This window comes from Muntiacus reevesi, chromosome 17 (assembly GCF_963930625.1).
Source record: "Muntiacus reevesi chromosome 17, mMunRee1.1, whole genome shotgun sequence".
Taxonomy (NCBI): Eukaryota; Metazoa; Chordata; class Mammalia; order Artiodactyla; family Cervidae; genus Muntiacus; species Muntiacus reevesi.
In genome coordinates, this window is record NC_089265.1 from 36,734,837 (window position 1) to 36,759,136 (window position 24,300).

The 24,300-nt window shown below is 41.0% G+C and overlaps 1 protein-coding gene and 1 pseudogene across 3 annotated transcripts in view; one reads left to right on the forward strand and one right to left on the reverse strand.

The window, feature by feature from the left end:
• Nucleotides 1-10,629, reverse strand: part of PDCD1LG2 (programmed cell death 1 ligand 2) — a 57,731-nt gene extending 47,102 nt beyond the window's left edge. For all 3 annotated transcript variants that reach the window (XR_010659504.1, XM_065908043.1, XM_065908042.1), the window contains exon 1: nt 10,288-10,629. Coding sequence is in view for 2 of the 3 variants with exons in the window: in XM_065908043.1 (XP_065764115.1) it covers nt 10,288-10,306 (19 nt within the window). In the remaining variant the exon portion in view is untranslated. The remainder of the gene's footprint in view (nt 1-10,287) is intronic.
• A 1,276-nt stretch (nt 10,630-11,905) lies between these two features.
• Nucleotides 11,906-23,950, forward strand: LOC136148338 (thyroid transcription factor 1-associated protein 26-like; annotated as a pseudogene).
• Nucleotides 23,951-24,300: the final 350 nt, after the last annotated feature.

Genomic DNA, 24,300 nt, shown 5'->3' on the forward strand with positions numbered 1-24,300 from the left:
ACTGATGTTGAAACTGAAACTCCAATATTTTGGGCACCTGATGCAAAGAGCTGACTCATCTGAAAAGACTCTGATGCTGGGAAAGATTGAGGGCAGAAGGAGAAGGGGATGACAGAAGATGAGATGGTTGCATGGCATCACCGACTCAATGGACACGAGCTTGGGTAGGCTCCAGGAGTTGGTGAGGGACAGGGAGGCCTGGTGTGCTGTGGTTCATGGGGTCGCAAGGAGTCAGACACTACTGAGAGGCTGAACTGAACTGAACTGATTATTCTATCAGTGCATGTTCACACCACATCTTTGTTATCCATTCAACAGTTGATAGATATTTGAGTTGTTTCCATTTGTTGGGTATAAGGCTGCTATGAACATTCATGTACAAGTTTTTGTGTAGATATGTTTCTGAATCAATTGAGTATATATGTAGGAGTGGAACTGCTTGGTTAAATGGTAACTCTGTATTTAACTTTTCCAGAAACTGTCCAACTGTTTATCAAATATATGATTTGCAATTGCTCTCTCCCATCCTGTGATTGTCTTTTCAGTTTCTTGATAGAGTTCTTTGAAGCACAGGTGTTTTAATTTAATTGTAAAGTACAAATTAATTTTGATGAAGGCTAGTTTAGTTTAAAACTTTCTCTTTTAATTGCTTGTTCTTTAGGTGTCACCTCTAAGAAATCATTGTCTAACCCAAGGTCACAAAGATTTACATCTATGTTTCCTTCTGAGAATTTCACAGCTTTAGTTTTTTTTTTTAACATCTTTAACCCAGGTCGAGTTAATTTTTGTAAATGGTGTGAGGTAAGGTTTCACTCATTCATTTGCACATGGACATCCAATTGTCTCTGCACAATTTGTTGAAAACAGTATTCTTTTTCCATTGAATTGTCATAGCACCCTCACCAAAAATCAACTGACCTTAAATGCATGGGTTTGGCTCTGAAATCTCAATTCTACTCCATTGACATATATGTCTGTCTTATGTTTGTACCACAGATTGCTGATTATGTGGTAGCTTTATAGTAAGTTTTGAAATCGGGAAATGTGAATCTTCAAACTTGCTTTTCTTTTTTTAAGACATTACTTTTACTATTATTATTTGATGTGTGGCTATTCTTGTTCTCTTGTATTTCCATGTGAATTTTAGGAAAAACTTCTCCATTTCCACACAAGAAAGCAGCTGGAATTTTGATAGGGATTACACTAAATCTGTAGGTCTACTAGGGAATACAGCCATCTTTATAATATTAAGTCTTCTAATCCATGAATGCAGCATGTTTTTCCATTTATTTAAGTATTCAATATTTTTAAAGAAGATATGATGGGAATTGCTGACAGGTTGGAAATATAGTTTAACAAAAGTAAATAAGTCTAGGAAAATTTCCAGGTTTGGGGCTTGAATCACTAGGAATGGACATACTTATTAAAAAGAAGAAAACTAAGAAAGAAGCAGATTCAAGAGCAGAAATCAAGTACTTCGTTTGGAATATCTTTGGTTTGAAATGACTATTAGACTCCAAGTAAAGATGTTTAGTAGTTAGGTGGACAACTGGTGGTCCAAAGTTTAGGGCAGAGGTACACATTTGGGAGTCATTAATGCCTAAGTGTTACTTAAAGCCATAGTGCTGCGTGGAGACTCCTAAAGAGAGACAGAGAAGGGACAGTGTCAAAGGGCTGAGATATGGGGCCTTCCAACATTTATGGGTCTTTGAGGGGGGAATACTAACAAAGAGAACTGGGAGAATGAGTATAAAGGTAAATTAAGCCTCTCTTATTTTCTATATTCTGATATTTTGACATCTGGAGTCTTGTTGACTCTAGAGGGACTGCCTTCTCAGGATTAGACAATTCCTAGAGACAGTAAACAACTTACCTATTTCATATGCAAATCAAGCTATCCAGAGCCCTACCTCCAATCACCTCCTTTTGGGGCTTTCACACTCCGGACCACTATATATATATATATATATATATATATATATATATCTGCTCTAATCACCTTAGGGCCAAATAACAGATTATTCAAACTAGCCCAATTCCTTCCTATGGAAACCACAGCGAGGGCTCCTGCCCACTTTGCCCCCCTCTCCTTCTACCTCCTGTGCAATACTGGTATTTGCCTGTATGGCCCTCTGTGGTGTGGCATGCCCCTTTCTTTTGCGATCTGTGACTATAACAAACTATTTTTTCAATTACAGTCACCTCCTGATCTGTTGGCTTCACCACTACTAAATAATTATAAAATAACAGATAAAATAATGAACAAAAATTTAAAAATAATAATAATAAAACCTAGAGTTTAAAACATAGAAGGAGGGAGTTGTCAGTTGAGCCAAATCTGATAAGCACAGTATCAGTATATTTCATACAGATAAAAATAGGAAGTAAGGAAGTAGAGACAACAGAATATGGGCAACTTTTTAGAGAACAGTGCTATAAAAAGGGGAAGAGATATGAGGCAGTAGTTAGAAGGGAATGCAAGGTCCACAGGGGGTGTATTCTTGTTTTTAATGTAGGGAGGGAGATATTAAAACAGGTAACAACTGGGTATGGTAGTCATGTATGGAACAGTAGTCATGGATGGATGTGAGAGTTGGACTACAAAGAAAGCCGAGCACCGAAGAATTGATGTTTTTGAAATGTGGTGTTGGAGAAGACTCTTGAGAGTCCCTTGGACTGCAAGAAGATCCAACAAGTCCATCCTAAAGAAAATCAGTCCTGAATATTCATTGGAAGGACTGATGCTGAAGCTCCAATACTTTGGCCACCTGATGTGAAGAACTGACTCATTGGGAAAGACCCTGATGCTGGGAAAGATTGAAGACTGGAGGAGAAGGGGACAACAGAGGATGAGATGGTTGGATGGCATCACCGACTCGATGGACATGAGTTTGAGTAGACTCCGGGTGTTGGTAATGGACAGGGAGGCCTGGCATGCTGCAGTCCATGGGGTCGCAAAGAGTCAGACATGACTGAGTGACTGAACTGAACTGGGAACAAAATCTAGTGCTTTCCAGCAGGAAATGCTCAAGACACACCTTAGCTGGACTTGAAAACTCTCTTCCTTATTGAAAATGCATATACATCCAGAAAAGATATCATTTTAAGCTGCATCTGTAGCCTAGCACTTTCTGAGCATTTTTGTTTCTAGAGTACAAAAGGATAGCATGTAGCATATAGTTCTGGCAACAGAAAGGACTCTGGATTCACCCAATACTGATTCTAACTTCCCCTTCTTCCCTCCCCATCCAAGGGGACTTTCCTTGCACACTGCTTCCTTGAGCCAACTAAGAGATAGTCACTGTCATAAAGGTACTTTCCAACCAGAAGTCTTCTTTCTTCTAAGGATAATGTGCCCCATGCAATGATTAAGAGTTCAGGTTCTAATGTCAGGAACATCTTGAGTTCAGATTCTGAGTCTACAAATTATTAGCCTCTTCCCTTGTGGTTCAGATGGTAAGGAATCTGCCTGCAGTGCAGGAGATGCAGGATCAATCCCTGGGTTGGGAAGATCCCCTGGAGAAGGGAATGACTACCCACTTCATTATTCTTGCTTGGAGAATTCCATGAATAGAGGAACCTGGCAGGCTACAGTCCATGGGATCACAGAGTTGAACATGACTGAGTGACTAACACTTTCACTTTCAAGACCTGAGATAGTTTATAAAAACTTCTGTACCCTATTTCCATAAAGAGTCAATAATAATAACTCTTACTTCAAGCCAGAATCCTGGGGGGTCATCTTAAACCTACTCATCTCTCATCTTACACATCCAGTTCATCCCTCAGTCCTATTAATTCTACTTCCTGGATACTTCCTGGATGATGCCTCTTCTTCTCAAGGCCCTACTGCTATCACCTTAATTCAGCTTCACATCATTTCTCCTTCCACCATAGCATAGTCTCCTCATGCCATTTTTACCTTCTAGTCTTGCTTCCTTCTGTTCCATCCTTCTCTATTGGTCACAAATCTTGGAGTCATCCTTGATTCCTATCTTCCCTCCCCTACATCTGATTCACGAACAAATCCTATAAGCCATTCTTTCAAATATATCCAGAATCTGATCACATCTCACTGCTTCTATTAATATATCAATCTCAGTCATCATTGTCTCTCATGGTGATTCTAACTTTGGCTTCCTACAGGTGATTCTCAACACAGGAACCAGAGCGAGTCTTTGAAAATATAAGTTGAATCATGTCTGCTCAAAACATTTTGATGGCTCAATATTTCACTGAGAATAAAATCACAAGTCCCTCCAATAACCCAGATAAGAGAGGCCTCTGTGTTAAGCCCCTCCTGCCATGCTTTAGAAAACCCTACTGTGGCCATGCCCCTTCTGCAGTGTGGGGTGTTTGCTGGGCTAAGAGGTATCATCTGGAGCCCTTGACCTTACCCCACGACCAATTACAATCTGTGTCTTTGGGATACTAGAATTCCCTGCCCAAATGGCCCTGAGCCCACTTCCAGCCTGTGCAACGCCTTCCTCAGATCCACCCCTTCAAGAGTGGATCTTGCTGCCAGTGTGCCTATCCCTACTCTTGGATGCTTTCTTTGCTCTTTCTAGTGAGACTGCCTTATATAAAATTGCAACAGCACCACCTCCCCCCTCCCCAGCATTTCTAATTTTCCTTGTCTGTCTCTCTTTCCCAAAACTTTTGTTACCATCTAATTTACCATATAATGTACCTGTTTTATTATATTATTAATATTACCTGCTAGAAGACAGGTAATATCTTCCATTATAATATAATCATGCAAAGAGTAGGATCTTTGTCTGTTTGCTTACTACTATGCCTTCAGCCATAGAACACAGTCTGGCAATAAGGAAGCACTTAGTTAATATTTATTGGATGAACCATCCCTTTACCTAGCAGGCAGAACAATCTCTTGAAAACTGAATAATCAAACCTAAACTATGTCACTCCTGCTAAAAGACTTCAACAGCTCCCACTGTTAACAAGGTGATGTCTTGCAGGCTAGAACAGGAGATCTTTGTACAGTCATTCCCTGGTATCTTGCAGGGTATTGGTTCCAGGATTGTCTGCAGATACCAAAATCCTGGGATACTCAAGTCCCTTATGTAAAGTGGCATAGCATAGCTGGCCATATACATAGGGTTGTAGAGCCCTTTGGATGCAAAAGGTTGACTGCACTTGATTAGGTCCTTATAACTGTATGCTGAACAGACAAGTGAATGAGTGTTTGTATGCATGACAATTTAGCATCATACTCAGGAATCTTAAGTCTACAGACTCCCAATTGACACAATTCTATCAGAGAAACGAAACTGTATAGTGACTGTTTACTTTGGCTGCACACAAGAACTTTCTATCAAATGGAGCCACTCACAATAGAATGGGCCACTCATGCATGGGGAGGCCTCCTTCCTGGAATTATTTAAGTACAGGGTACATGCTGAAACAAAAGTTTCCACAAGAGGTGGAAGGTGATCCCTTTTTAAGAGTAAGATTATTGACAAGATTATCTCCAAGAAGAATGTTTCCACAGGTATCTCAAGCCCCTCACCAACCTCCCTTAAAACACGGCAATCTGGATAAGACTTTTGCCTTCTGGGCTCCTTAGGAGAGACATTTTCTGAAAACAAAGTGGGTTCCTAAAGCATTTAATGTTAGGGAAGTATGAATTCTTTCATACTCAGTCAGGCAGGGCCTGGAAGAATTTATTTGGAGAACTTATGGAGTGCATTGCCTAAATCAATTAACCTGATGCATCATTTACAGAGCGCTGATGTGTGAGGTACTTCTTCGGCCAAATGAGCATTGTGATGACTCTTCTCCACAATGCAATGAACATGTTCAAACAATCACAACCTTCTCTAGCTTTCTCTTTTAAAACTCACCTTTGTTTTGAATATAAATATTTCCCTATGCTTGGCCTATGCCTGGTCAGTTGTGCATTTTCATCTTAATTATATATTCTTTATGTACGCATTTGATTTTACTAGTCTTTGCATCAAGCAGAGGAAGATTATAGTTATCCTTATATCAGGCAGGGTAGCCTCTAATAAATACTTTGGACTGTGAGTGGAAAAATAGTTTTTAATTAGATAATCAGTTTAGCTGAATTTCTTAATTTCTGGATAATTCTTAATGAAGTTCTGAGAAGTTCTTGATAATTCTACCTCTGAGCATGTCGTACTAGTTGAGGGCAAGGCAAGTAGTTGAGGGAAGTATGAACTCTTTCATACTCAGTCAGGCAGGGCCTGAAAGAATGACCTAAAATGGAACAGAATGGCATAGGATAAGCTTTGAGAACATTTTCTTGTGGCTCCAGGAGGAGTCAAGAAGGGCCCTCTTGGTCAGGAGATGATCAAGCTTGAGAGTGAGAAGAAGTGAAAGCGACCATTTTTAGATTTGTGAAAGGTCCTGCTCAAACTGCTGTCTTCTTTCTGTTGTCACCCAGACCACTAGAGAAGCTACTGCTCTTGGTGGCATGGTGGAAGGTTTTAGTAGACAGGAGATTCAGTCTTTGCTCTGTCTCTGCTGCCTTAGGAACTTATTCTCCACTTTCTACAAAAGAAGAGTGAACTAGGTGATTTCCACAGTCCCTTCTATGTGCCATCTATGCAGCTAACAACCAATCTCAACTATTTTGTTTCACCATGTTAGGTAATCCTCAAGTTGTAACATCCCAAGATTTTTGATGAACCATGAAAACTTTAATATTTTTAGGTATTAGTGTGTGATTCCATTTCTAACTACCAAAAGTACTATTGGCATATCAGTAACAACTGATCACTAGTGTCCAAGATAAAGTTAATGATAAACAAGACTGGCCTTACTCTAGCTAAAGTCTTTCAGTCCTCTCCTCTAAAAGGCATTTAAGAAAGAGAGTTAAGATGATATCATAGAGATAATTGATACATTTTAACTTATAAATGTGTATTTATATGAATGTGTGTGCAGTTCAGTCATGTCCGAGTCTTTGCAACCCCGTGGACTGTAGTCCACCAGGTCCCTTTGTCTATGAGATTATCCCAGCAAGAATGCTGGAGTGAGTTGCCATTTCCTCCTCCAGGGGCTCTTCCCAACTAAGGGATCTAACTCATGTATCCTGCGGCTCCTGCACTGGCAGGTAGTTTCTTTACCACTGAGTCACATGGGAAGCCCATATGAATGTGTACATAGACATAAAGCTGAACTTTTGATCCGAGATCCAGGTAGACTATCTGTAGACTTAAGACACAATTCTAATGAATTTAACTTAGCGGTTCAAATTGAATCTCAACTTTTTAATCAATAAATACTAAGCTCCCATTTTTTGCAAGTTTTTGTATTAGACTGTGAGAATCAATAGAAGGATTCACCTAAGAAAGCATCACTACCTTTAAAGACATTATAACACAGTCAGAAGGTTAAAACTTGTACACATTAAAAATAAGAATAAGTGGCATAAAATATTTTGCATGAAGATGCAAAAACCCTGGAAGCTGACTGGTAGTGATGGGATTTGAAGTGAGTCTTTGAAGCACTGATAGGAATTGGAGAGCTGGAACAACTTTTGAGGGCACTGCAGACGGCCCAGGAGCAAACACGTAGGGCATGTTGAGGAAGACAATGAAGAGTATAACCTGGCTGGAAATACAATTTGAGAATGTTAAGAGCTTAATACCAGGTAGAGCTGCCAAGAAAGACAGTGACAGTCACTCAAACGTTGAGTGACAATAACAAAGAAGTTTGAAAAGATTAAATCGGTGTTCTTTTTTTTCCCTTTAGTATACAATGGTGGGAAAGTGGAATTAGAGGCCAGCTACTTGATTAGGGGGTTCACAGTATCCATCCAGAAGTCTGGTAAAGCCCCAGATTTAGGGTCAAAAAAAAAAAAAAAAAAAAGGAAGAAAGGGAAAGGAAGGAGAAATTTATTATAAGACAACTGACAGGAAAATTGACAAAACAATTGACAAGTGATCAGCCACAGGCGAAAGAAAGAGAAGCAACAAGTTGATTGTGGTTTTTGAGGCCAGACTGTCAAGACAATATTCATGTTATTGGGGGTGGAGGACAAATATAAGACCAAGAACTCATTTTTAAAGGGAAGATGATGGGTTGAGTTTGAGTCAAGAAGTAAGGCAAGGCAGTCAAGAAAACTGTAGATCTACAGTTTGGGACACTATTTGGGACTAGAGATAAAAAAGTTAATTCTAAGAAAGATGTGAGATGATACTAGGAAATAAATTAACTTTCTGAGAGGAAGAGTATAAACAAAGAGATTAGAAAGAAAAAGTCTGAACTCTGAGGAATGCTCCAAAATTTGGAGAATAGGAGTAAGAGACCAGAGAAGAAGGCAGAGAAGAAATTATCTAAGAGTGGGAAGCTTCATTATCACAATATCACAGAGCCATGGGAGGAAAATCCCAAGAAGCAGAAGGGGCTGATAATACAGAGATCAGGAGAGTAAGAACTGGGAATCAGTCCCACGGGTATTCGAAAGGGCTGGTGAGAACTGAGGTGATTGGGGCTGGATAAACTTTCAGATTCCTCCATCTATTCTAGAATTCTGCGAGTCGATTTGAAAATTAGGGGAACACAACCTGAGGAAGCCCCACTGCAGAGGACCCAGGATGGGATATGAGGAGGCCAGGATGCAGTTGCCTCATTACAGGGTAACCCAACTATGACACAGTTAATGCCGGTGGCATATTTGGATGTTGCCATGTGGAATAAAACTGACACACAACAACCTAAGGATCACTGTCCAATGCATCTTAAAGCAAGTCAATCTGAAGTATGACTCCTAGTACTGTCCCTGAGGAATCTGCTTCACTTCCATCAGCCCCATTGTCTGCTATATATTATGCAAACATCCCACATCTGATGATTTACCTGCCATTTCATCAAATCAACTAATTCAACAACTGAACAAGCACCCAGTGAGAACCTACGCATATACATATGCATATACACTGTGATAGGTACTTGGGATTCAGAGAACCTAAAAGGTGTGTCTTTGCCTACAAGGAGCTGAAGTTTAATGGAAAGGTTCACAGACAGAAGAAATCTGAAAAGACACCTTGAACAGGAAGCAAGGAAGATATGTTGATAGTGAGAGTTCAGGTAATGAAGGCAAATAGACCAGTTCTGAGTGGCAACAGATACAGTTCATCTGTTCATAAACTTGTAGACTTCAAAGGGAGCTTAAAGAACATCCAGGTCAACTGGCATTTAACTCCTGCTACAACTGTCTGAGGGCTTCCCAGGTGGTGTTAGTGGTAAAGAACCTGCCTGACAATCCGGGAGATATAAGAGCCGCAGGTTTGATCCCTGGGTTGGGAAGTTCCCCTGGAGGAGGGCAAAGCAACCTACTTCAGTGTTCTTGCCTGGAGAATCCCATCCATAAGGAAGCCTGGCAGGCTATAGTCCACAGGGTCACAAAGAGTTGGACATGACTGAAACGACCTACCACACACGCACATCTATTACTGCTCACAGTGAATATTCTTACTGTACATTTTATCAATGTATGTCATTCATTTCCTTCCACAGAACCACAGAATTTCAGGGTTAGAGGACCGTATCTGTAGGTAATTTCATTCAAGTTTCACCTCCTCACGTCAACCATTTCTCACATGTGTTCCTTATCATCTCTATTCTATTAGTACACATGGGTAGTGACCAATAAACAGCAATAGTGGTTTTCCTTCATTTTGCTAAACTTTCTTTTATCATTTTATGTAGAATAGAAGCCCTTTAGTAGGCCCAAGTCACACTTTTGTTAAATAATGGTTGCCTATAAGTTAATGAGCATGGCTGGGCTTTTTGCCATGTCCCTCAGCATGTGGGCTCTTCCTTCCCTGACCAGGAATCAAACCTGCAACCCCTGCACACGAAGCTAGGAGTCTTAACCACTGGACCACCAGGGAAGTTCCAGTTTTGTTTTGTTTTTTAAACAGTTGATTTTTAGAACATATCTTGTAAACACAGGCTACTGTGGAATGTTGACTGCCTGCCAAAGGGTTAATCACAAACAGATGTTGGATGTAAAAAACCAAATTTTTAAGTTCCATTAAGCTTCCAAAATTCTAAGTGGAGTGACAATTTCTGGAATATTTCAATTTTTTCCATTCACATTTATTTTGTGCAGAAAAAAAAAAAAACCTCACTTTTTAAAACTTCTCAACAAGAATAATAAGCATAGGACCAACAAAAGAAATCCTACTGTTTTGAGGACAGGAGGAAAATGGCTTGTTTATGCCCCTGAACACAATTTCTGAGGCAGTTTCTCACATGTCCAATGGTGTGGAGAGAAAATGTGCCTGCACTTACCCGACTGTGGCAGCCTCATCGTGGTCCACAACACCAACTCACAAGACAATCACAGCCCACTCGATACTCCCATCAGGCCTTGGTGAGGTTCCTCAGGCAAAGACTCAAAAGAAAATAAAACAACAGACAGTTGCTCTTTGTCAGGTTTCCTCACAGAAGCCAACAAAACAAACAGCCAAAATGAAAATAAAACCCAGGCTGCTGCTGAGACCACTGGGTTCTTTCTAGCTGGCAGAGGGACATACGATGACGGCTGACAGAAAAATATGGAGATAAGGTACATTAAGCAAGAGGAGAAAAGATATCATCCCTATCCAGCTCAGGCTTTCTCTTAACATGAGGACAATTCAAACCAAAACTGATTCTAAGGAACTGATTATAGCCCAGCCTACTGGGAAGTTTTAGTTTCACTTTCAGCGTTGCATGTTCTAGCTACACACCAAGAAGTTTGCATAGATATTATTTGTTTTCTTAGGCTGCTGTAACAAATCACCACAACCTGGGTGGCTTAAAACCACAGACAGTGTACCTATATTTCTCTCACAATTTCGGAGGCTAGAAGTCTGAGGTCAAGGTGTCATGGCTATACTCCTGCTGAAGGCTCCAGGGAAAAATGCTTCCTCGCCTCTTCCTACCCTCTGGGGGCTCCTGTCAAACCTTGGCATTCCTTGGCTGCAGCTGATCATTCCAATCTCTGCCTTCATTTTCACCTTATTTATGACCTTATTCCTTGCGCATATTCTTTGTGTCTTCTCCTCTTCTTAAAAGAACACCAGCCATTGGGTTAGTATGACCTCATCTTAACTAATTACATCTGCTAACACCCTAGTTTCAAATAAGGTCACATTCAGATGCCCCAGTGGGCATGGACTTTTGGGGGAACGCTATTCAACCCGCTACAGAGCTTCATTTCATTCTTGGAGCAACTTGTGGTCTAGATACTGTTAGACCCATGATACATATGAGGAAAGAGTTGACATCAAGCAAACTTTCCTCAGCTGCATGGCTGTATTTGAACTCAGGCCTCCAAGGCCCCATTACACCATGAGGCTTTTCAATAGGGAGACTCAAACCCGGTGGCAAGAAAAGGACAACTTGCATACAGTCCTGGAAGACTAACTTCATTCCTATGACAGTGTTTCCCTTGGTTCATAGGACTGAGGTCAGAAGAGACAGGGTAGGTTTTCTTAGTCACATTTCTCTGATGTGTTCTAATCCTCTTAACATGTCTTACCTCTAAATCTCCCTTGCCCAACTGTTTTTCTTCTGAAAAAAGCAGCATTCTCCTTTCCTCTTTCTCATTCTTTTTATTTCATCTCTTAAAGAAGAAGGGATGAAACATGTAGTAGCTGCAAATAGGAGTGGCTGGCTGCATAGACCCCAAGAATGGGGCTGTGTGGGAAACTGCTTCTCCACCCACATTTCTAGGCATATGCTTTCAATGAGAGTTGCCTGCTGTTACTTGACCTCCCTTAGGAGAATGGACGAATGTCCCCTGCAAGACTCTAAAAAGTTTAGCATCTGTGGGGTCCAAATACCACCCACCAGAGTTCCTGCCCTTCTTTAGGAGGGAGATATACTCTCTACTGTTTCCCTTCTTCTACCTCATCTGGGCTCCATGGCATTGGTGAGGCTGCCAGCAAAGAGGCAGACAGGGAACTTTGGGACACATGGTGAAGGTGCTTCACAGGTAGGATTAAAAAATGTGAAACTAAGAACATGGTGATCTAACCATCTCCAAGTCTTCATGGGGAGTGTTCTTAAGGGGCAAGGCTTTGCATTTAAAAACTAAAGATTCAGCAAGATTATAAGATATTGCTATGAAGGGAAAAGAAGTTTCAAACTTCATAGGAATCTCAATTCACAGAGAGATACCCTGATCATCGGAAATATCTCTATTCAGCTGAAGAGGAAAGACTCAGGAAGCAACTTAGAAGAGCTGACTGGGGACTTCACTGGTGGTCCAATGGTTAAGAATTTGCCTTGCAATGCAAGAAATGCAGTTTTGATCCCTGGTTAGAGAACTAAGACCCTTCATGCTGCAGGGCAAATAAGCCCTCACTCTGCAACTACTCAGCCTGTGCTTCAGAACCCGATGAAAGATCTTGAGTGCCACAACTAAGACTCAATGAAGCCAAGCAAATTAATTAATTAATTTAAAAAAGAAACAAAAGCTGACTAGTCTTTGTTAGAACAAGTTGACCTGCCTTTGTCAGAAGAGCAATGTAGCATTGACCAGGTATTATCTGAAGAATGTTTTAACAGAGCAGTCTCAGCTAGAAACAACTCTATTAATATGCCAAATAAAAACAAAAAGAAAAGTATCAAATCAAAAAACACATGAAGAATATAAACAGGTAAGAGCTAAGCTTGGCACTAAGAAGCAAGCATTTAGAGGAGAAAAGAGAGAGAAACTCAAAGTCTTTACAGAAAGAAAATCAAAGTGTTCAAAATACTGAGCAAAAAATTATAAAGGGAAAACCAAATTTGAATTTACAAATGGAATTTCTTCTTAAAAAAATACAAGAACATAGGACTTCCTTGGTGGTGCAGCAGATAAGAATCTGCCAGCCAATGCAGGGGACACAGTTCAATCCCTAGTCTGAGAAGATTCTACATGCTGTGGAACTACTAAGCCCATGTGCCACAACTTCTGAGCCTATGCTCTAGAGCCCCTAAGCCACAACTACTGAAGCCCATGTGCCTACAGCCTGTGCTGTAGAGAAACCACTGCAATGAAAAGCCCATGCACTGCAACGAAGAATAGACCCCACTCACCACGACTAGAGAAAGCCCGTGTGTAGCAACAAAGACCCAGTGCAAGCAAAAAAACAGAATAAAATTTAAAAATTAATTTAAAAAACAAGAACAAATTTAAGTCAGACATGTCACTCTTAATCAAGGGTTAAAATATATCTACCATTTACAGAGTTTTTCCTATATATAAACCTCCTAGCAATTAATTAAATTTATCAACAGAAACTAGGATGCTAAGCTGTACTAAATTTAAAATGTCCAAATACTTTTGTATTTATAAGAGAAAATTTTCTATATATATTTTACATAACAGGATTTTTTAAAAAATGCATTTGCCTCTGAAAGAAGGTTGTCCTAGAGAACTAAAAGAACCTCCTATTTGAGTGACAGGTTCAAACATATACTTTTGTACATTGGAAATTCACATGAAATAAAATGTTAAAAAAATTGAGTCATTATGTTGTGTTCCAGGAACTAACACAGTGTTATAGGTAAATTATCCTTCAAAAGCAAGCAAACAAACTTATAGGAAAAGATGAGATTTGTGTTTACCAGAGGCAAGGGCAGATGGAGGGGGAATTTGATGAAGGTGGTCAAACTGCACAAGTTTCAGTATTATAAGGTAAATAAGCACTAGGAATGTAATGTACAAAGGATACACATAACGAGCACTGCTGTATGTTATATAAGAAAGTTGTTAAGAGAGTAAATCCAAAGAAAGAGAAAATTTCTAATTTTTTAAAATTTTGTATTTATATGAGATGATAAATATTCACTAACTTGTTGTGGGCATCATTTCAAAATGCATGTATGTCAAGTCATGATGCTGTACACATTAAACTTACACAGTGTGGTTTGTTAATTATGTCTCAATAAAACAGGAAGTAAATGGGAAAAAAAGCTCACATAATACACTTAGAACAGTGCTTGTCACTCAGTTCAGTTCAGTTCAGTTGCTCAGTCATGTCCGACTCTGCGACCCCAGGAATCACAGCATGCCAGGCCTCCCTGTCCATCACCAACGCCCAGAGTTTACTCAAACTCATGTCCATTGAGTCGATGATGCCATCCAGCCATCTCATCCTCTGTCTTCCCCTTCTCCTCCTGCCCCCAATCCCTCCCAGCATCAGAGTCTTTTCCAATGAGTCAGCTCTTCACATGAGGTGGCCAAAGTATTGGAGTTTCAGCTTCAGCATCAGTCCTTCCAATGTACACCCAGGACTGATCTCCTTTAGGATGGACTGGTTGAATCTCCTTGCAGACCAAGGCACTCTCAAGAGTCTTCTCCAACACCACAGTTCAAAAGCATCAATTTTTCGGTGCTCAGCCTTCTTCACAGTCCAACGCTCACATCCATACATGACCACTGGAAAAACCTTAGCCTTGACTAAACAGATCTTTGTTGGCAAAGTAATGTCTCTGCTTTTTACCATTCTGTCTAGGTTGATCAAAACTTTCCTTTCAAGGAGTAAGTGTCTTTTAATTTCACGGCTGCAATCACCATCTGCAGTGATTTTGGAGCCCCCAAAAATGAAGTCTGACACTGTTTCCACTCTTTCCCCATCTATTTCCCATGAAGTGATGGGACCAGATGCCATGATCTTTGTTTTCTGAATGTTGAGCTTTAAGACAACTTTTTCACTCTCCTCTTTCACTTTCATCAAGAGGCTCTTTAGTTCTTCTTCACTTTCTGCCATAAGGGTGGTGTCATCTGCATATCTGAGGTTATTGATATTTCTCCCGGAAATCTTGATTCCAGCTTGTGCTTCTTCCAGCCCAGAGTTTCTCATGATGTACTCTGCATATAAGTTAAATAAGCAGGGTGACAATATACAGCCTTGACATACTCCTTTTCCTATTTGGAACCAGCCTGTTGTCCTATGTCCAGTTCTAGCTGTTTCTTCCTGACCTGCATATAGGTTTCTCAAGAGGCAGGTCAAGTGGTCTGGTATTCTCATCTCTTTCAGAATTTTCCACAGTTTATTGTGATCCACACAGTCAAAGGTTTTGGCATAGTCAATAAAGCAGAAATAGATATTTTTCTGGAACTCTATTGCTTTTTCGATGATCCAGTGGATATTGGCAATTTGATCTCTGGTTCCTCTGTCTTTTCTAAAACCAGCTTGAACATCTGGAAGTTCACGGATCACATACTGTTGAAGCCTGGCTCGGAGAATTTTGAGCATTACTTTACTAGCGTGTGAGATGAGTGCAACTGTGCAGTCCTGTGACCACTGCTGAGTTTTCCAAATTTGCTGACATATTGAGTGCAGCACTTTCACAGCATCATCTTTCAGGATTTGAAATAGCTCAATTGGAATTCCATCACCTCCACTAGCTTTGTTCATAATGATGCTCTCTAAGGCCCATTTGACATTACATTCCAGGATGTCTGGCTCTAAGTGAGTGATCACACCATCATGATTAACTGGGTTGTGAAGATCTCTTTTGTACGGTTCTGTGTATTCTTGCCACCTCTTCTTCATATCTTCTGCTTGTTACTGCTGCTGCTGCTGCTAAGTCGCTTCAGTCGTATCCAACTCTGTGCGACCCCAGAGATGGCAGCCCACCAGGCTCCCCCGTCCCTGGGATTCTCCAGGTAAGAACACTGGAGTGGGTTGCCATTTCCTTCTCCAATGCATGAAAGTGAAAAGTGAAAGCAAAGTCACTCAGTCTTGTCCAACTCTTAGCGACCCCATGGACTGAAACCTACCAGGCTCCTCTGTCCACGGGATTTTCCAGGCAAGAGTACTGGAGTGGGGTGCCATTGCCTTCTCCTCTGCTTGTCACTAGCAGGTGCTAAATCAATGTTAGCTACTTCAGGTCCAAAAAATAAGTCCAGTGTTTCCCACTTTACTAGGCCTTACTGGTAAGAAAAAATTAAAAAAGAACATAAGCCTAAGTGTGAGAAAGAAATGTTCCCTGGGTTTTGGGGACTTGGACAAAGAACCCAGAAAGAGCTTCTCAGGAATTGCAAGAAGCCAGCAATTTAGCTAGAACTAGCCTTAGCAACCTTTGTAAAGTCAGGGGCCAATGTCTTGATATGAATTTATCTAGAATGTGACAAAAAGGAATGATGGCTAACCCCCTCTCTCAAAAAATAGGGATAGGGGATTCAGAGGTGAGGAAAAAGTCATAGGCAGAGGGACTCAGATAGAATCCTCACGTGGGCCACCCTGAAAACTAGACTTTTTCACTTGCAGTCAACCCAGGGGCTGGAGATTGGTCACTTGCCATCATATTAGAAGTCACACACCTAGCTTGGAATCCCACCTGATCTCTACCTGTGAAGGAAAGCCCTTGTTCAAAGTGAGGGAAGGGAAAGTGTGGATGAATATTCTGGCCAGAGCAACTGAGATGGTTGTTTTTAGAAGGAACAAGGCCAAGGTTTCCTTCACTTTCTGAAAGAAACTCATCTAAATGGGAGGTTTATTGTAAGTTTAATAGTTTGATGTAAAATACGGATTAAGTACTTTTCCTGCTCTAGCAATCCCCATGTCACTGAATGGGGAAGAAATAAGAAATATGGCTCCTCATAGAGAAAAAAGTTACCAAAGTCACAAAAGTCAGGTTTCATTAAGGTCAAATTCCCCAGAGAAATCTCCCAAGTGCAAGGGTGGGGGCAGGAAATGAGGGTGCAGAAGAGAGGACTATGGGAGAAATTGAACTGCTTCACTGGCCTTTAACAAGGAAAACTAAATGAGAGGGATTCAAGAGACAAGAAGGAGATTGTGGAGGGCCTGGACGGAATGTTTACTGTCTTCTTCTCTGGTTCTTGGGAGAAAAGGGGGTGCTAGACATACATCCTTGATGCTTGAGAGTGCCTTTATGTAGACATTAATACCTGCTTCTTGCCTGAAATTCCTGAAGCGGGGGTGGGGTTTCACTGGAGTATCCCATACCTTGTGTGTGTGCTAAGTTGCTCAGTTGTGTCTGATTCTCTGTGACCCCACGGACTGTAGCCCGGCCGGCTCCTCTGTCCATGGGATTCTCCAGGCACGAATACTGGAGTGGGTTGCCATTTCTTTTGCCAGGTAATCTTCTGGACTCACTCATGTCTCTTATGTCTCCTGCACTGGCAGGCGGGTTCTTTACCACTAGGGTGTAAAAAACTGTAGAGTGTTTTCAAGGATGAAGAAAATGGGGTCACTCCTAATTCCAGGTCCCAGAGCCTTCAATGGCTTCTGAACACCCCCAAAGTTACTGTGGCTTCAGGTGACACAGAGGGAGGGAAATCAGGGGCACAGGAGTTCTGGGCCCTTATCAGGCCAGACTGAAGCCTGGAAATATTTCCCTCCCCGACTCCAAGATAACAGAGCCACACTTTAGCCTGTTCTGGGAGAACGGGGGATATGTGAAAAGGATATATGATTAGAATTTCAAGTGGGACTGGATTCTAGCAGTTCCCCTCAAAGTTAAACATAGATTTATAGTATGATTCAGCATTCTATTCCTAGGTATATATACCCAAGAGAAATGAAAATAAATGAGACGAAAGTCATGCTCTACCCAACAGGCTAGGAAGTTTGATGGGATACTATTGGCAACACTTTCTAAAAAACCATTACCAGGCTGGATGCATGAGACAAGTGCTCGGGGCTGGTGCACTGGGAGGACCCAGAGGGATGGGATGGGGAGGGAGGTGGGAGGGGGGTTCAGGATGGGGAACACATGTAAATCCATGGCTGATTCATGTCAATGTATGGCAAAAACCACTACAATATTGTAAAGTAATTAGCCTCCAACTAATTCAAATAAAAGGAAAAGAAGAAAAAAAATAATAATAGAAATAAAGTGCACAATAAATATATATATTAAAAAAAAACCCATTACTAGCATCTTTGAACATGTAGCCTAGATAAACTCTTCAGAGAGAAACTAAAGAAAGAAGTAGATGAGAAACAGAGGGGCCCTGACCAGAATTTCGGTACTTGTTCCAGACCTTTCCACAGTCTGGGTTGTGGTCCCAGCTTCTGGTTTGACCAGATACCTGTATGGAATTATGATTTTTGCTCAAGTGGGTCTCTATTACATCAGACAGTTTTAATAATACAAAGGAGCAAAAATGCCTGAGATTTACCTACTGCTGCAAGCTGACTATGTCTGACCTCATTTTTAGGGTGGTTGGGAGGAGAAGAACAAGATAACCTACAGAACCAAACAATCTACATGTGTTCTAAAGTCTCCCTTTCCTTTGTCCTGGCTCATCTCTGGGAGGACAGAGGGAGGCAAGACCGTTGAACCCATACATCTAGGCTTGCTCTAAGATGAACCCGGTGTGGTCCCAGCCAACTCAGGACTGAAGGATCCCCAGAGTTCCAAACGTTTTTAGGAACTCTGTGCCAGAAATGAAGACAAAAGACCAAATAGATATGTCTTATTATAAATCAAATATCAAACAGCCATTTCACCCAGGGATTTCCTAACCAGGGCTGATCAAGACTACAACATCTTCCCAGGACTAAACAGCGGAGGGAGCCTATCACCTGAAGCCTCACCTGGGGGAGCAGATGCAGTGCTTGGACCAAGTGAAGGGGACAATTGAACTTACAGTCAGGTAAAGGAAATCTGAGGTTTGGCTCTTTGGTTTCAATTCAGTTTGGGGAAGAAAAAAAGTGAAATGATGATTCATTGCTTCAAATGCAGACAAAGGCAGGATGAGACAGCTGACTCATGTTTTGGGGTCAGATCAGTGATTCCCAGATCTGGCTGCACAGCAGAATCCCCTGGGGAAATTCAAAAAACATACAGATGCCTGGGCATTACTCCAGACCTTCTGGTTCAAAATCTCCAGAGGTGCGATCCAAAAATATGTATTTTTCACAACTTCTTCCAGCTGGTTCTGAATTAACCAGTCTGCCCTAATTGGTGACTCAGCATTAGGAAATTCCTAGGTGATGATGGTCACAGCAATCCTTGTGAAGAAAAGTAAGTGAAAGGGAGAAAAAGAAGGTGAGTATCCGGAGATTAACAGTGACTGTTTAAATGTATCTGTCTGTGCCTCTTCGATTTTTTTTTTTTTTTGCTAAAAAGAGGTGATATCATGAACCTTAGTTTACCAGTGGGGAGAAAAGTGTAAGCACTCACACATGAGTTGATCTCTCCTAAGATGCCACAGTTAGTGGCAGGTTGGCTTTTAGAAACCACAGTAATAGGTTAGAGGGGTGGTGCTGTGTAGAAAGTGGAGAACAGCTGACACAGGGGCTGAAAAGCTGGATGAGGTTCCACTACTCACCAGCTATGTGAGTTAACTGAGCACTGAAGGTAAAATGCCTGAAACAAGAGAAGGAGTTCTGTTCATGATATTTTATAATTTACATAGAATGACTAGAATCTTACTTTAGATGATCAATGTAAAACAGAGCCTTCTGGTCCCTTTTGCTTAAGTGGCATGTTAAAAATTAGTGACTTCTTTATGGAAGCAACGTAGATGTCCATTGACAGATGAATGGATAAAGAATCTGTGGGATATATAACTGAATACTACTCAACCATAAAAAGGAATGCACTTGAATCAGTTCTAATGATGTGGATGAACCTAGAGCGTATTATACAGAGGGAGGTAAGTCAGAAAGAGAAAAACAAATAATGTATATCAACACATATATATGAAATCTAGAAAGATGGTGCTGATGAACCTATTTGCAGGGCAGCAGTGGAGACGCAGACCTAGAGAACAGACTTATGGACAAGGGCGGGAGAGAGGAAGGACCAGGTGAGATGAGTAGCATGGAAGCATATACACTACCATATGTAAAACAGACAGCCAGTGGAAATTTGCTCTATGACTCAGGGAACTCAAACCGGGCTCTGTAACAACCTAGAGGGATGGGAAAGGGTGGGAGGTGGGAGGGAGGGTCACGAGGGATGGGACATATGTACACCTATGGCTAATTCATGTTGATGTATGGCAGAAATCAAATCAATATCATAAAGCAATCATCAACCAAATAACGCATATATTTGGAATTTAGAAAGATGGTAACAATAACCCTATATGTAAAACAGAAAAAGAGACACAGATGTACAGAACAGACTTTTGGACTCTGTGGGAGAAGGCGAGGGTGGGACGTTTAAGAGAGAACAGCATCGAAACATGTATATTATCAGGGGTGAAACAGATCACCAACCCAGGTTGGATGCATGAGACAAGTGCTCGGGACTGGTGCACTGGGAAGACCCAGAGGGACTGGGTGGAGTGGGAGGTAGGAGGGGGGATTGGGATGGGGAATACATGTAAATCCATGGCTGATTCTTGTCAATGTATGGCAAAAACCACTACAATATTCTAAAGTAATTAGCCTCCAACTAATAAAAATAAATGGAAAAAAAATTAAAAAATAAAATAAATATTTAAAAAATAGTGACTTTATTTAATGACCATTCTTACTCTGAACTTGGTGTCAGATGAGGTAGAAAGCAGAAAACAAAAAATAAATTAATATGTAAGTACTGCTTTCCCTATTACTCTGGAACCTTAAGGCCACATGGCTGTGATTTTCAGATATTCAGTCCACAAAGAATGTTTAATAATTGAACAATGTTATGTTCCAGGCATGAAGGACGCAGAAGTATCTAAGACATTGTTTCTGCCTCAAAGGGTTCATGTCCAGTGGAGAGAAAGACAAATGAACAGGATTCTCATAGAGGGTGGTAAATGTAGGCACAGAGAGTGTGCAGCTGTCTTCCAGCCTCTGTGACAACTTGTCCCCTGGGGAACACTGGGGCCTGCCTCTCAGCCTGAGACGGGATGTTGGTGGTGACAGTAGGGGACACTATAAGTGCCACAACAGAAGGAGCTACCAGGTCAGCACACAGTATAGAGAAGGACTAATTAATTCTAGGTTGGGTGAACTTAAGAAGGCTTTCTTGTTTTACAAAAGAGGAAGCTGAAGCTTAGAGGGGTTAAGCAAACAAATGGACAGTGGGAGGCAGAGGAGCCTTAGGGAACAGCAGGGAAAAGAGGACAGAGTCACGCTCCTGTCACCAGCCCACTCCTCAGACCTCAGCACCCCACTCCTCCCTGCCAAGAAGGAGCAGATGAACCATCCTCAGAGGAGCACAGGGCTCATGACCAGAGATCTCTGCCCAAATCTTTGTTTCATCATGTCCTGGCCCTGAGACCTTGAACAAATGACTTTCTCTTGGATTCTGTTTTATTATTTATTAAATACAGATAATAAAAGGCTTGCCTCATTACATTGTCATATAGATCAAATGATTTGAGACATGGAAAGTGCTTAGAACAGGGTCTCTGGTGCACAATAAGTGTTCAGTAAATGTTAATTATTATTATGTTGTTGTTACCTGGTTGGTGTGGCCAACCCAATATCTCACTCTGGAAACCTAAAACCTAGCTCATTTTCCCCCCTCAGAACTAAAATGTAGTTTTTTTTTTTTAGATTGTAAAATGATATACTGTATCATTGTAAAATATTTTTAATGAAAAAAAGTAAAGATTATCCATTACCCCAGAGATAACTGTTTTTATATTTTGGTGGACATAATTCTCTATAGCTCTCTGGACACATCTATATGAATACAACTTTAATAAGTAGCATTATCTGAGGATACTATCCAGTGAATGGCTATTGTTGCTCATCAAAGATATTGTGGATATCTTCCCCTGTCAATAATTATAGATCCCATACTTATTTGTAAAGACTAATAAGTATTTCATTGTATGACTGCGACATAATTAATTTATGCCATTCCCTAGTTCTGGTTAGTTAGGTTGTTTCCAATGTTGATATTACAAGACAGTTGGCACCACTGATTGAACCCACACAGTCAGCCATGGGCATTTATCTGATTTCTTGGGACAACTTGCTGTAAGTGGAATCTCTGGATCAAAAGGGTATTAACCTAAAGACACATGTCCCGGTAAAGTAACTCATATTGCAAGGAAACAGACTGGCCAGTCAGCTGACTTAACAGACATTTACGTGAATGTGGCTTCTGCAGCGACTAGTTGTGGGAGGACAACTAGGCCAGTGGTCAGTTTGTGGGAGGGTAAAAATGGGGAGGCAGTCCCTGCTGTCAGGTTCCCACCATGTTCCTATGTGAGCAGGTAATTTTTCAAACCTGTGAAGGAACTCTATGGAGAATTTACTGACCTGTTTGTTAGAGCACCAGTACCCTATAATTTCTCTGAATATCTGGCTTTTCTAGGAAACCCATTAGGGAAGTTCAACTGGCTGAAAAATGTCACTTAACTTTTAAGGAACCTTCTAACGGTATAATGTCCAAGGGTATTTTGTACCAATCAGACGTGGGAAAGATTCTTCTTAGCCCCAAATTCTCCTCATCACTTGCCCAGTGATCCTGAGCATTTTCTTTAGCAAATGAAGCCGGAATATGGAATGGGAGTGGTAGCCTTGAGACTCAGCCCCTTCTACTGACAAGGGAGTAATGAAAAGAAGAAGAGAAGATGGAAAGGAAATAAATACAGACTGAAATACATCAAGGGTTGGCTGGATCAGACTTTCACAGGTAGAGGAAGGTGAGGAAAATGCTTGGCCCACCACTGTAACCAGAGGTCTGCCATTGCACACATTTCATTCCAGCCTCCCTGATCACTCAGACACTTTCTTGGGATGGATATTCTGACACACAGGCTTGGTGTGGGTGAGGACTGATCAGTAGGAGTTACGGGAATGTGCAGTCTGCTACTACTTTTAGTAATTCTTACCGAAGTGGAATGCAGTAACAGGCTAACATTCATAGAGGCCTAAACATTGCCCGGGCAGTTCCAATAACTTTATGTATATTAACCCATTTAACTCTCACAGCAAACCTAGGAGGTAGGTACTCTCATGGATCCCATTTTATAAATAGGGAAACTGAGGCCCAGAGAAGGCAGACAATTTGCTGAAGGTCACATAGCAGGTAAATGGGAGAACTGAGGTTTAACCCTCATGTCTAATTCTGGGGTTCCTTTATTTACTCTCACTTTTCTTTACTGTGGTAAGAATGGGTGTCTCTGATTCCATCTTCAACCAGACACTCTGGAAATAATCAGAAAAAAAAAAAAATATATATATATATATGTACATACATACCAGGGGTAACCTTAGAGAAGCTAATGGGAGTTCTTGAGCCTGTGAAACCTCTTCAGATTGATCAAAAGTAAATAAATAAAAGAAGACTGAATGGAGCCCTTCCAGGCGTGGAATTAGGAAAGAAAACACCATCTTTAAGGGCAGAACCCTGGGGATTCTAGCTGGAGGATGTGTGATATTATCTGACAGCTACATGTTTTGCATTAAAAGCCAGAGATAAGTGGGCATCTTTGCTTTTTCTCTTTGTCAACTTTAGTTTCTTTACGTTTCCTTCCTTGTTCCTTTTGTCCCTTCCTCATAGGCTGCAGCTGCTTTGTACCTAACAAGACATACAAATTCATTTCTCATTCAGGCACACAAATTTACAGATGTATATATTTATGCATCTTTGTATCCATTTCCATCTATACATATATATATTTCATACAAACACATTTGTCTCCACGAATTGTTCATTTTCTAAAAATATTTTAAGTTATCAGGTTTAGGAAATGTTTTACTCCATGTACTGTATTTACAAGGTCATGAAATTATGACTTCACTGCTCAAGAAAACAGGACAAGTGTTGGGTCAAATGAGGTACCTAATATGCTTAGACACACAGTCAGAGGCCAGAGCCATGATATGATACTGAGAATGAAGAGGCAGAGATGCTGGGAGAAGTGACCAAAGAGCAGACACGGTCAGCAAGTCATTGAGCAGTGGATGGGAAGGAAGGACACGGAGTTGGCTGAGAGGTATGGTCTAAAGAGGCGGAGTACTGTACTTCCATTATGGGTATAGCAGCCCATATTTTTACTCCCTGTTGACAGCCACACTGGGCAATCAACGCCTCTCTCCCTTAGTAGGTGATTTTAAGTATAATCATGCTAGTTTAACTTGCCACAGGCCTACCTGTTATGTCTTCTTTTCGACAGATGTGCATGTGTGAGTACACGTGCATGTGTATGCAACTATCCATTTCCAGTAACCTCTTAAAGTTCAGACCAGAGCCTTCTCATAACCCTCCTGACTTTGAGGAACTAATCTCCTGTCTTACTTCACCCTTTCTACCTTCACCACTATTTCCCCAGTTGTAACTCTTCTCTTCATAGCTATCAAACTTGAGGTTTCCCTGGCTGTCCGCAGAATTTCCAAGTGTTGTCCTTTCACAAAAGCCTAGAAAAATATCAGAAAAACTTTATTCCAAGGTTTA